Here is an 11,850-nt window from a genome sequence, read left to right as displayed (position 1 = left end):
GAATATACTGTAATTACAATCTTTCTTTTTCTTTTTTTACTTTATGGATTACATTTGAGTTGGTAGTGATTAGGGCAGGAATAAGTAAATATTCTAGTACAATTACTGTTAATTGCTATGACTGACCAGGAATACCCCCCACCGCCCACACCCCTCCCCCCATGTATTAATATATGTGAAAAACTGTTGTGACACATGCAGATGTATGGGCGGTACACTCAGGAGCTGGGTGTCTACGCCAAGGCGGAAGCGGCCCGCCTACGGGCTGGCGACGTGCGGAACGGCGGAGGACTACGGCGGAACACGAGCGTCCGAAGTCGTGCCGCAGATCTGCAAGAGTACCAGAAAGATCCGTGTGCCAAGTGCCAGTGTAAGTGCTTTCGTGTTTTGTCCTGTTGACCTTTCTTTTCACTGCCATTCTATAGAAAGCAAAGACAAAATATGGCAATTACACGATTAAGAATCTTGTAGTATTAATATTTGGTTGGTTTATTGTCAATAATAACACTTAAATAATATGTCAACAATTTGTCAAAAATACATTACAGCTATACCTTAATTAATAAAATTTATTTTAATAAGTAAATGGTTAATTATTTACAATTAAATTCATTGATTATATGGAAAACAAATTCATTGTTTTATTTTTAAAATAGCCTATTTCTCAGAAGTAAGTAACGTCTTTTAAAATGTATTTTATTAAATAATTGTGTAATTTATCATTTGAATTCATTATGAATAATATAAAATGATAAAAATGAGAATGAATTATATCATTATTAAAATACACAATTTTACACATGTAGAAAACATTTCATTAATGTATTTTATCAAATATTTGGTTAATTCAGTATAGCTATAAGTAGTAAAATTTTGAGTGACTATTTTATGCATATGATGAACAATTTTACACATACAGTTACCATTTTTTTAGACTGTATTATGTTATATATTTGGTTATTTGAATATTGATTACAAATTGTGAAATTAAATATGGCACTGAATAATTTTGGTAATTCTAAACTATTTTACAAAGACAAAAAAGTATTTTTATTATTTTTTTGCGGGGAATATTTGAATTTAACATAATTAAAATATGAATGAGTTATTTGATTATTAAAATCATTTTACATACTTTATATAGTTGACATGTTTTACACATGTATTTTATAAAACAATTGATTAAATTGTTATATTGAAATGAACCAAAATTAGTCTAATTTAAAAATGAAAGATGTATGTCCTTTTTTTGTTGCTGTGAGGAGGAGGAAACATTTTGAAAAATTAAAAAGTAAAGTAGAGCAAAGGGTCTACCTGAGTTCCGAGGTGACGAGACGTGACCATGATTCCTTGAGACTGATCTGAGCAATGACCTCCAGCCAAGCAAGCTGTCTCAATGTCAAACACAAGTGCTCAGTCTTTGTGTGTGTGTGCGTGTGAGGGATATTTTTTTTGTGCTGGTTCAAGCGTGTTGTTTCCTTGTTGGTTCAGTCTCATCTGTTAGATTATCTTGCGTCTTGTCTTGTGAGTAGACAAAAGAGTGGCACCTGAGGAGGCGTGCTCCACTGCAATATGCAGGAAGACAGAGAAGGGGACACACAAAACAATTGGGGGACGGGGGGATATTTGAACTATTTTCCTTCATCTTTGGGGGGTTACATAATAATTGAAAAGGACTGAAAGTGGCTAGCTAATTAGCTAGTGATCTACCAATTTACTTACAGTGTCTGTCTGTCTATCTATCTATCTATGATAGCAGCTAGCTTAGCTATCTACTGTATCTATGTAACGCTATCTCCCCACCTATCTATCCATCATCCATCTATCTTTACAATGTGTCACTATACCTGTCTGAAGTGCACCATTCAATAACGGCAATAACGATGCATTCCCCCCGCGCATATTCGTCTGTTTGCCCTTGTGACCATTGATCTGATTAAATCGGAGATGGATAGACACAGGTGAAAGCGCCTTTAAATTCAAGCTCGCTCAATTTTTATTGGAGCCCTTTAAACCCCACACAAAGCAACCTAACTGATTTGTGTTCTGGCTGCCTGCTTACTTGTAGATCAAGAGACTTTTTTTGTTGTTTTTTTATGCCGGTCATTCAATTACACAACAAGTGTGCTGCAGAAATGAACCAGGTTAGTGGCCAAGCCACACACCAGAAGGAGCCACACAATGAATGTATGAAATGACGCACAAAATTCTTTACATAGTACCTCATTATGTCATCAATGTATGTTAAAACACATTACAGTTTACAGTAATCCCCCCTCCATCACAGAGTTTGCGTTACGCTCTAGACCAGGGGTGGCCAAGTTCGGTCCTCGATAGCCCCTATACAGCCAAATTTTCCATGTTTCTCTCCACTAACACACCTGATTCATGATCAGGATCGTTATCTGGCTCCTGCAAAGCTTGCTGATGAGCTGATCATTAGATTCAGCTGCGCTGAAGCAGGGAAACATGGAAAACAGGCTGGATAGTGGCTCTCGAGGACCGAACTTGGCCACCCCTGCTGTAGACCAACCCCACAATAAGTAAAATCCATGATATAGAAAGACCCAATTTAAATACTGCTGAGGCATCTTTTTTTAATGACATTTAAGATCTTTAAACACACTTTTAAAATAAATACTGAGTTATAGATAACACAAAATTATTGCACCGTGTAAAAGTGTACTGGTGCCTGTATGTGTTTACAGTAACTCACAATGTGCATCAATAATCATGCCCAAAGATTATATATTATCATAAAATGAGCTTGGAGTCGTCATTTTCTGTAGGCGTAAAAAGCAGGATTACAGAGGATTTGACATGATTCATTAATCTTCAGCAAAAACTAGACTGGGCTTGAAATACTTTCTGTTTTCATTCTTCTTCTTTCCAATTTACACCATGTCAAACACAATAGTGTGCTGCTATCCAGTGGTCGACAGTTTCATTACACCCAAAATAAACAGGAGGCAGAACAAAATACTTACAAACTGTAACAAAACAATCTGCAAAGAGGCCTCACTGTACATTGTGTACAACATATTCATGTGCATATTTATTTGCACATAATTGGATTCATGGCATTTACATAAATTTCAATTGGGAAAGATCATTTGAGAGAGAAGTTAAACGTGGTAACAGAACAAACTAAACTGGCACCACCACACTCTTTTTTTTTTTTTTTTGGATTTTCTGTTGGTGTGCCTTGAGGTTTTTCTAATGTGGAATAATTATCTCCCTTTGCTCAATAAAGGTTGGGAAACAGTTTTTAAACACCGTGGCTGGACAGCCCTCATCTGTTGTGTCTTGTTAGGTAAGAGTTTAACAAATTCCACAGCGGGAGTTTTAGTGATTCCCTCGTGTGTGTGTCACATCATGGGGACAATTTTCTGGGTTTTAACTATCATCGTGGGGACCACGTGTCCTTGTGAGGACATTTTGGTGGTCCCCATGAGTCCAAACCTCTTTTTGAGGGTTAAGACTTGGTTTTAGAGTTTAGGTTTGAATTGGATTATGGTTGAGGTTAGGGTAAGGAATAGGGGTAGGCAATCATTTGTGATGGTTGGGGTTAGGGGGAGGGGCTAGGAAATGCGTTATGTCAATGAGATGGCCCCACAAAAATAGTAAAACAAATGTGTGTGTGTGTGTGTGTGTGTGTGTGTGTGTGTGTGTGTGTGTGTGTGTGTGTGTGTGTGTGTGTGTGTGTGTGTGTGTGTGTTTGTGTGTGTGGTGGGCTGCACTACATTTGTGTGTTTTTGATGATGAGTAACCAGAGCTGTAGCTTTTTGGACGAAGGTAGCCCACGCATGCAGCAAAAGGCGATGCTTTTTTTGTGTGGCCCAGCGCTAAAAACAAGCCTTGGATCCGTGTGTGTGTGTGTGTGTGTGTGTGTGTGTGTGTATGTGTGCGTTTTTAAACCTCGAGCAGTAAGGCTTTCTGAGACTTGTTACACATATCTCCGTCTGCCAGGCAGTGTCCAGTGAAGTGTGAATAACCCTCCACAAAACTATCAAAGGAACATCACCGCCGCAAAAGAAATGTTTCACTTTTTAATCTCGTCTTTGTCCACGCAGTGTCTTTACAAGTGTGTGTGAATGACGGATTAAACAGTTTATGGTGGAGTTTTTGAGAAAAAATCATTTGGTACAAAAATATTTTTTGAAGTGAAGCCAGGCTTTCAAAAGAAATGTTGAATTTTTGAGAAAGAATTTTAGCGTCCGTCAAGTTTAATAGCATTTCATATGCTTAGCATTACCGCTCTATTGATTAATTACTAATTCTGGTTTTTATATTAAAATTATCGTTGATGCATTATTTAGCGTCTCTCTTAATGCTGTCAGAGGCTCTTTATATTCTGTGATGTGACCTGATTAATTGATTTGATCACCCTTTGATTTCTTATGTGTTAATGCTGTAACTTGTTGCAATAAATTAGGTGAATGTATGTGATTTTTTTGTTTCCATTTCTCTTAGCAAGATCCCGATAATACAAATAATGCTAAGCGTTCACTTGAGACAACCTGTCAGTTTTTTGTTTTTCTCAATTATGGCTCTGGCAAATGTGTCAGTAGCACATGTGCACATCTACCAATGCTCTGGATCACTCAAGTGGATTCCAGGCTTTGGCCGTGTCCGCAGACAAGAGAGATAAAATGAGTCCAGCGATGCTCCTTTTAGCTGACCTACCTCTCAGTTATTTTGTGTAATGTAACGACGCAATTAAAACCCTGACCCAGCTTTGTTGTGTCTGTTATTTTTCAAATATTCCCCGATTAATTGACTCTTTTTCTGCCACCTGTGCCTGGCAAATTCACTATTAAAATATATAGAATTGAATTTGACATTTATTGTCCCGCTTTATTGTAGCTCTATTATTCTGTCAAGTTGACATGAATATGATGAGGACTTTTGCACATTTCATTATTTCCCCAAGCAGGTTTACAAAAGCAGACGCCTTCTCATTAAAAGTGGATGTACAAAAGCCTCTCCACAAACATTCCACATAATGAGGTTATTTACTAAGCTTTGCCACTGATTGCCATTTGGATCTTGGAGTTAGTTTTTTCTTGTTTCGACAAATGATTATTCTCTCCATTCGAATGGAATTGCTACACAAAGAGAAAAGTTGCCCACCCCAGATACATTCCCAGATGGAACAAAAAGTACACCGGGGGTACAATACAGTAGATTGCGTGTGGTACATTTAAGGTAATGCTTTTGTTCTCTTGTAGAGATGAAATGCTATGAACATTTTGTATCACGACCATAGTGACTTAACTGATCCCCATTTTTTTGATATCATAATCATAACGCCGTATTGAATACATGCACCTAAATCATAGCGTTAAGTAAAATTGGCGATCGCGTGTACTTTTTACACATTAGAAACCAGCAAGGAAAATAAACTTCAAAATTCCCAGATTCTTCCCATAAACTACATGACACAGATGTCTTCTCTTAAGAACATAAACAGAAAGACGTTTTGCTTTCATGCCCGAATAAAGCAGCACAAACAATTCGCTACATTATCAACCCTGGACAATTGATCATGGTATACTTTTTTCATCCCTATGATAGTACCTTTTTTGTCTTGATAAGACTTTATGAGATAGAAAAAGTCTGCTTTTGTTTTCTGTTGACAGCAGAACTCACTGTTGCATTTTGGTCTTTTTTTCCCCTCCCTCTCCTAATGAACACGTTTGCTTGTTTCCCAAAGTGTTTTCCTGACGACGTAACCTTTAAAACGCTCCGTTTGTTTTGTCCTTGTGATGCATCTCAGCATGTAAAGTTTGACTTTCTTGCCACCTTCTTACATTATTTGTGCATCAGGCCCCTTCTGCTGATTTATATCTCAAATGTATTAGTTTCTTTCTTTTTTTTCCCCCTGTCCACATTTAAGCATGCGCATCCAGCTGTCAGAAGTTCCTGATCTCGCGGGTGGGTGAGGACTGGATTTTCCTCATCCTGCTGGGGTTGCTGATGGCACTGGTCAGCTGGGTCATGGACTACGCCATTGCCTTTTGCCAAGAAGGTAGGAAAGAGGCACAGAGCAGACAGAAAAGCTTGTAGAGATCTCACACTCGTTTTCATCACAGGGCGCATCTCAGAGAAGAACTAAATGCAGAACAAACTGTTTTGTTGACAGACAGATGGAATTGTATTTAAAATGAAACGTCAACAGCTTAAGCCGAAGTGCAACGTCAATAATTTGTCTTCTTTTTAGGAAATGGCGGATAGAGACAAGTGTTAAGATTATTATGATAAAAAGATAATGAAATGACTTTACCATTAGAAATTGCATTTGAACCACCGCACTGATATTAACTCTTTCACTGCCAGACGTTTTCAGAAACGGGTTGTCCCCACTGCCAGCCGATTTAAGCATTTTGAGTGATCTTTCAAGGTCCACAGAAAATGTTGTGTTTGGACTATGGAAACACACATACTACCAAATGAAAGATTGGACTCTCAGCTTTCATCAGAAAAAAAAAGTTTGTTTCTACCTTATTCCGTTCTTCAGTAATCAACAATAGAAAATGGTTACTTTCACCGAAATGCTCTCTTTTGAAACAAAAAACGGAGAAAAAGAGCTTTTTGTGAAACGATGTTATTTCATGCACTCTAGTGAATTGTACACTTCTTTTTGTCCATGAATGATGCCACAAACACCTAAATAGTGCTTTACTTCTGTAAAACGCTTTCACCAACAATGAAAAAGTGTTTTTTGATTGCAAAATACGTTTATTTCCATTCAACAGTGTAACAATTTGACAAAACAATTTCGCAAACTATTTCCAAATGTGTGCAACTGTGGTACTACTTACAATTATGTGGATGTTTCAAATACAGTTTTTCCTTTTGTAACGCTCCCCTGCGTGCAAGGAGACGCCGCTGGACTCGTACAACAGTTTACTTTCACTTTCACATTGGTCCGTTTTGCGTGCAAACGTTACACTTTCTTGACGGCCTTTTTTTCCGGGGAATAAAAAGCAAGTAGCAGACTGTACACACTCCTCCGATGAATATGCATTGGACTCGGGGCACTCTCCGTCGTCCGATCGAACGTCCGCCTGTGCGTGCTCGGTTGCGCTCCGCGTTACGACACCGTAATAGCCGCCGCGTCAGCGGTTCCAATTTCGCCGTCAAGCTCGGATTCACCTTCATCATCATCGAGTATGATCACCGTCGTCATCAATGCACTATTTTAGCGTTGGTCGATGCCTTTCGTCTTGTAAGTGTAGAGCTGCTTGCAAACGCTCGCCATTGCCCGTTCCCTCCTCCATCTAGCTCCATCTAACGTCTTCTACTGCCGCGTCAATGCTTTCCAACCACGGAGTCACCCTCATCTTCATCATCTATGATGATCATCGTCAACAATGTGCTTTTTCAGCGATGCTTTTGGTCTTTGAAAAAAACGTCTCGGGTGTGAGATCCTCGCGACCGGCCGCCATTTTTCCTTTGTCTTCCATTCTCATCTCCTGCTCGACGCTCTAGCTCCGCCTCTACTGACGCCCACCCGATCTTGTCAAAAGAGAGTCATCGCTGCCCTCTAGGGGCCAAAAATAGTCCTTAGGCACAACAGACAGACTTGAAACTTTGACCAGACATGCGGGAGGGTTTCCTCTACCCGTTTCAAAAAAAAAAAAAAAAATCATTGGATGACGTCTTTTGACGTCATTGGCAGTGAAGCGTAGGTTTTTACTTGACGTCTTTAAACGTCAGTGGCAGTGAAAGAGTTAACATTCATGTGATGCCATTTTAGTAAGTTTGACATTCTGCCAAAAGCATGTCATTAGCGGGAATGGTCATACCTGACTTGAGTCAAGGCCAAACAATGTGTCGCCTTTCGCTCACCCTAAATATTGTGGCCTTGTTGTGCACTATAATCCTGTTATGGCAAAAGCACCATATGTTCCATGAAGTAGTGACATAAATATTCACAAAAATCAATGAAAACACTCTTTATAGCCTGGACATAATTTGAATTCCTTGTATAAAAATATAATAAAAATAATAATAATAATAATAATTATTATTATTATTATATAAAATGTAAAAAAAAAAATCTAAATTATTTGATACAAAGCTTTTTTTAAGTAGTGAAAATAGTTACTTTGCCTGGTAACTAGAGTTACTTTTATTATGAAGTAATTCAATTATTAACTCAGTTACTTTTTTGAAAAAGTAACGAGTAACTATGACTAATTACTTTTATAAAGTAATGTTTCCAACATTGCCTTGTAGTGGGATTATTTCATGTATAATAACAATTCAGAGGGTTTGATGCTGCTATTTGATGTTCACATATGAACAAAATATGTTGCTTTAGATGAGCTGTCCACCCTGTTCCGGTGCGAGGCGTGGTCTGAACAGGCATGTACTTTGGATCGACTTTCTGCCCCAAAAAAGCTCATAGGTTTTTGAATACTTCAGCAAGATGCAAGAATTTCACTGACACTGATATGTGTGTGTGTGTGCGCGTGTGTGCAGTACAGAAGTGGATGTACGGCGGCCTGGACAGTAATCTTCTGCTGCAGTACATCGCCTGGGTCAGCTACCCCGTGGTGCTCATCACATTCTCGGCAGGATTCACCCAGATCCTGGCTCCTCAGGCCGTGGGTGGGTGAGGCGCACCTTTAAAGACTTAATTCGCCAACACGTGTTTCAGGCCGGCCGATTGGCAGTCGCTGTTGCGTGTTTGAATAACGTAATTGCCTCTGTAATGCACCGTAAGGCCTCCAAGGACGTGGACCAACATCCCCTTCAAACTCGCGTCGGTGGAAAATCCATAAAATATTGCTCTGATGAGATGTGCATACAGAAGATTAGATGAATATCAATCAGCCCCCCCCCCCTCGCTCCCCCTCGACCCTCCTTTTTGTTGCTGGTTTATTCCTCTATAATTGCTTTCTTTCAACTCCTCTTTTGGCTCTACTCCATCATGGCAACACCTGACATATTGTCCTTCCTCAGGCTCGGGCATTCCGGAGATGAAGACCATCCTGAGGGGCGTGGTCCTCAAGGAGTACTTGACTTTTAAGACGTTTGTGGCCAAGGTCATCGGGCTCACCTGCGCCCTGGGCAGCGGGATGCCTCTGGGGAAGGAGGTAGAGGATCTGTTGCCACCTTTGATGTTTGACAGCTTCCCGTTGGGATGGAATATGATTCTGAAAAGCTCATTCTTGTCTCTCAAACATCACATTGCTTGTAATCAAATCTTTCTATAGCATTTGAAAATTGGTACATTCACTGCGATAGAATTCATACCGACAGAAGTTATCTCAAGTCATTTCTCATCTGGTCACTGTCGGGGAGAAACCTCCAATGTCCAAATATGGTCAATTTGAATATTTTTTTCACAAATTGATTTTGTTGGTCAGTCACCCCGACGTCTGTTATTTTTACTAACCAATTTAAAGAGTTGAAAATATCTTGATAACGATATTTTGAGAAATGTTGAAAAATTCCGCCTCTTCTCTCACTCTGCGGGAGCCATGCAACATTTTGTTGATTGAAGATTGAAAGTGGATTTTTTACACATTGAGTGAAAATAGTTAGGTTTTTGTTACAAATGGATAGTTGTAAAGTAGCGGTGCAACCATTAATTGATCACCAAAAAATTAATAATCAAATTTTGATAATGGATTAATCATTTAAAGACCTTGTTTATTTTAAAATTAGCCAAATGTTTGCATGTCGGCTTCTCAACGTAAATCTTCTCTGATTTCTGTTACCCACCATGCAAGCAAACTTAATCGTAAACTTTTGTCAATAAAATTCATTGATTAACCAAAGTAAAATAAACTAATCAATAATTAATCAATTGAAGTAATCATTATTTGCAGCCCTACTGTAAAGTTTGCAGAAGGAAGCAGTCATTCATGAAGGTAAGTTGCATGCAGCTTCATTTCTGTCTATGACATTTCTCAGCCAGCTCATAGTTTTATTTATTGCATTACTCGTGGCTTTAAGAACTTTGAAAAGGAGTTTGGGATGTAACCAGTAGTGCAGACTTTTATGTGCACAGCTGATTGCGGTGTCTATTACATACTGTATTGATACATAACATAACCATTTTTTTATGTATTAAATTAGCGATTTAACATAACAACAACTTTGGGGTGGTCTTTTGTTGATGTTGCTGTGCAACGATAAATGATATCAATACTGTATAATACCAAATTGAATCAAATTGTGGTGTTTGATCACTTGAGCATAAAGAGTTGTCTTTTTAGAGATGGGAATATTCGGTCCGGCTGCTTCATTATCGTTTTGGACCACACTGTGACACTGAGGTTAAAAACAAATAACAAAAACATTGGATTATTTGAGTTCATTGAGTAGTTTCTCCTGTCAGAAGATTCCCTTTAACAAGACAAAATGTGTCATCTGCTCTGCAAGTAGTTCGCCCCTGGTGCAATCAAAAGACATTAGTCAAGATAAACAAATGATATACTGCAAAGTACACACATACGGATATTCAAAGCTAATTTGAGTCTGATTTGACCCCTTTCAGCTCAAAGTCATCAACGTCCAAAAAAGAAACATTATACATACAGACAAGAATTCACCATGCACTCCATGATTGTTCATTGAAACGGATCGATAGTCACTTAGGCAGGGTTGGGAGGGTTACTTTTAAAATGTAATCCATTACAGTTACAAGTTACCTGCTTAGTAACGTAATCTGAGTACCATAATATTAAAGTAATGTAACTGGATTACTTTTGGATTACTCCAATATTGAGTATGCTCATGAAGATAAAATAAAAATAAATATCACCACAATATATATTCTATGCAATGTGCTCCTGCTATTTGCGGGTGATAGCGACCTGGGCAGCCTACAAATAGCAAAAATCCTTGTGTAATTAAAAAACATGTAGGCTATTCGTTGATTCATTGATTGATCGATTGATTGAAGGCCATGTGCTTCACTGTGAAGGAATTATGTCCTACTATATTAAGTGTAATCTTTGCGTGTCCAAATAATTGTATTCAGGATCTGATGAAGAAGTTTTCTTGCAAGAATTTATTTAGAAGCTTCTAAAGACACCGTTAGGACATCCACATCTGAATGCGATGTAGACCCCCCAAGAGTGTGACAATTTACAGAACATCGACTCATTTATACTCAAAAGATAAAAGGTTCCTCCTCCCGGCTCTTGATTGAACAAGGGGCAGACATGTCATCTCCTAGATTGAACAAAGGTGTAAGGTTGATGGTAAACAGACATCTTTATACAGTTCCCCTTCTTGATTGGGGGAACAGAAGTAATCAAAATCTGACCCCAGACCTTCAGTCCCTAAGTGACAAGAGACTCTGACAACATCATGCACATTGCCCCTCCAACAGCATTTGAGGGTACAAAGATCAAATAAAGTTCACAAAATCACCATCCCACTGTATTCTTTTAAACACTCATGATTATATCACATTGATATGCCTATAAGTAAATTCAAAAACAGTAAAACATCAAATTGAAAATATTAAATGTCTTCAACTGAAAGCAACCACAACTCACAGTTTGATAGATAGATAGATAGATAGATAGATAGATAGATAGATAGATAGATAGATAGATAGATAGATAGATAGATAGATAGATAGATAGATAGATAGATAGATAGATAGATAGATAGATAGCCGTGTATATGTTGTGTATGATGTTTAAATAGTGAATTGGTGCGAGGAAGATTTGTTTGGAAGGTGTAACTCACATTATGGTTGTAGGCTAGCAAGCTAGCTAGCAAGAAGCTACAGCGCGTAGCATGCCACTGGACTCTCAACTCAAACTTTTGCTCCGAGTAAAGTTCCAGTTGATACCGGTCGCCATTTCCTCCTCCCGT

The 11,850-nt window shown here is 38.5% G+C and overlaps 1 protein-coding gene across 9 annotated transcripts in view; it reads left to right on the top strand.

Moving 5' to 3' along the window:
* Window positions 1-11,850, top strand: part of clcn2a (chloride channel, voltage-sensitive 2a) — a 78,123-nt gene that overhangs the window by 39,561 nt on the left and 26,712 nt on the right. For 8 of the 9 annotated variants that reach the window (XM_077556443.1, XM_077556449.1, XM_077556445.1 and 5 more), the window contains exons 2-5: window positions 202-370; window positions 5,900-6,031; window positions 8,491-8,619; window positions 8,974-9,107. In XM_077556443.1, coding sequence (XP_077412569.1) covers window positions 202-370; window positions 5,900-6,031; window positions 8,491-8,619; window positions 8,974-9,107 — 564 coding nt within the window. Of the gene's footprint in view, window positions 1-201; window positions 371-5,899; window positions 6,032-8,490; window positions 8,620-8,973; window positions 9,108-11,850 lie in introns of those variants that run through there. The other variant, XM_077556450.1, reaches the window with a different exon arrangement.

The sequence above is a fragment of the Vanacampus margaritifer genome, chromosome 2 (assembly GCF_051991255.1).
Source record: "Vanacampus margaritifer isolate UIUO_Vmar chromosome 2, RoL_Vmar_1.0, whole genome shotgun sequence".
Taxonomy (NCBI): Eukaryota; Metazoa; Chordata; class Actinopteri; order Syngnathiformes; family Syngnathidae; genus Vanacampus; species Vanacampus margaritifer.
The sequence above is the reverse complement of the archived record's forward strand: the minus strand, read 5'-3'. Positions and strand labels throughout refer to the sequence as shown.